A 2,294-nucleotide genomic window follows, 5' to 3' on the forward strand; every position below is an offset into this window, starting at 1 on the left:
CAGATCTTGAATTTGTGGCAGGAATATTGCAACTTTTTTCTGAAGATCACCGCTTTCAAAGAAGATTGTGGCACGCATATAATTATTTTCACATGATGCTGATGTTTGAACTTTGCAGTTTTTACACTGCATTTGATACTTCGTATTCTCCAAGACAGTTATTAGTTTGCTATTATTGCAACCTTTGTTTGGACAACTTAAATAAGGGTCCACATCAAAGACACTTGTGATCATTCCATTTTCAACAGTACTATCCACTGCTTCATCTTCCTTGCTTTCCTCTTCTTCTGACAAACTACTCAAATCGTTGTCCTAACCTAAGATCTAGAAAAAGTGAATCATCCAGTATTTAAAATTGGATATCTATACAACATACAATTATTATTCAAAATTTGAACAATGTAAACTTAGGTTTAATGGCAGTATTATTTTGGTGTATACTTGACTGTTATCAATTACAGCTGATTAACCTTTAGAGGAGCTATAATCTATGTACAACATTTTAATCAACCAATTTCATGTTGTCAGAAAGCAAATTGATTCTTTTTTTAATTTTGTTGTTTCATGAATTGAACATTTGATTTTTATCTTTCCCCAATTTTGATTAAAAGTTTACTTCCACTTTCAAGTCAGTGCAGAGATATATACAACAGAATGTCCCTGGTCAATATGTGACTTTCATTTTCTCTGTACACAATATTTTTGTTTGTTTTTGTTTTTATGTTTTTCATCTATTTTCTGGGTCTTCGTGCATATTACTGTTGAGCTCACACCTGCAATGTTCGCTTTTATATAAATATACAATGAAACAAAACTTCTTACGTCACAGTTTGTTGATCGGGTTGTTGACAATTTCTTATCCCCATTGAACAATTTAACTCGGCATTTAGTCACCTTTATAATCTGGCCTTTCTCAAATTTATTTACATGTTTATCCCCCAATGCAAGTGTTACACTTCCACTCTGATCTTTTATTACAATATCTTGCAATTGTAATGTGTCATCGTTTATGTCCTTGGTTACTGAGGGGTATACCTAAAAAAGACAGAAATTGTTATTCAATTTCAATGAAATTTGAAATTCAAAACGAAATTAAAAACAAATCTGTATTGAATTGTATGTTATTAAGAAATACATGTATAATTTTTTTAAAGCAAATTTTTGTTTGTATGTTTTTATGGTCATAACCATTTGGTAGCCATCTAGGTTACATGGAGTAGAATTATACACCTGATTTTCAAAAACCAATGTTATGTTTCACAGGAAGTTGATATCAAACAGTAAAGACCAACCAAAATTGCTAAAAACATATGCCCAATAATTATGGAAAATTTGTCAAATACAATATATAATTCATAAGTAACAGGAAATTGGAAATATAGAGCACAGTTGATACTTACATTAACGACCTTTCCCTTGATATTCGTTAGAGTTTTAACAGGTGAATGTTTAGCCATTTCAATATTCATCGCCTGGTCCCCTGGTAGTTTGGCTGCATTTTGTCGGACTTCTTCTGGAATGTCAAATGACTTGCACATACCAACTTCAGTTCTCTCTGTTACAGCAATATATGATTGCTTAATCAAAATATTTACTAAGACAACTGCCATGTTCTTGATGAGTTTTTGTCTCTGTGATATATCGTATACAGTGCACGAGATGGAAGCAGTTTGGTCGGCTACAATAACAAAAAATTTGGCTTTACATCTTGGTGTTGCTGGTTCTATTTCACTTATGTCCAACACCACAACTTTGGCTGTTGGACACACCTTACTGCTGTCAGGTGGTAAGCTTTTAATTTCCTGGAGAGTAAGCATGCTGTAAAATAAATATTTCAAGCATTATGATAGAAGTCAATTTAATTTTATTTATACATCATATATATTTAAATTGTGTAACTGTTATATACTGTATTACATATCTAATAAGATTTGTGTACACAAACTGTAACTGATTCTGCAGTAGTTGTAATTTTTTTTTAAAGAATAATAAATGCATAGTTATTTTCCTTTAACCGTCAGTTTCATTTTTGTTAGCTAATTTTCTCAGTCTTTCATATTCTTCAACAACATTGAAACATGGTTTTACTTTATTTGCATTTAATGCAATAAGATAAAGTCCATCAAGAGAACTCTGCTAAGTGCTACATAAGACATGCTATTTTGAAATACATCATTTCCAATAGACATTGCAGCTTGATCTAAAGAGGCACCTTGAACTTTGTGAATACTGCAAGCCCATGATGGTGTAAGAGGAAATTGTTCTCTAATAATACTACGTCCATTATAATGGAA

General features: G+C 31.6%; 1 protein-coding gene across 1 annotated transcript; it reads right to left on the bottom strand.

Moving 5' to 3' along the window:
- Positions 1-312: 312 nt before the first annotated feature.
- Positions 313-1,837, bottom strand: LOC127717284 (uncharacterized). Its single transcript, XM_052223058.1, has 3 exons — positions 1,401-1,837; positions 823-1,035; positions 313-324 (listed from the first exon to the last, which is right to left on the bottom strand). Exons 1-3 carry the CDS (start codon positions 1,815-1,817, stop codon positions 313-315), a joined length of 642 nt encoding a protein of 213 aa, XP_052079018.1. The 5' UTR covers positions 1,818-1,837.
- Positions 1,838-2,294: the final 457 nt, after the last annotated feature.

The sequence above is a fragment of the Mytilus californianus genome, unplaced genomic scaffold, assembly GCF_021869535.1.
Source record: "Mytilus californianus isolate M0D057914Y unplaced genomic scaffold, xbMytCali1.0.p SCAF_99, whole genome shotgun sequence".
Classification (NCBI taxonomy): Eukaryota; Metazoa; Mollusca; class Bivalvia; order Mytilida; family Mytilidae; genus Mytilus; species Mytilus californianus.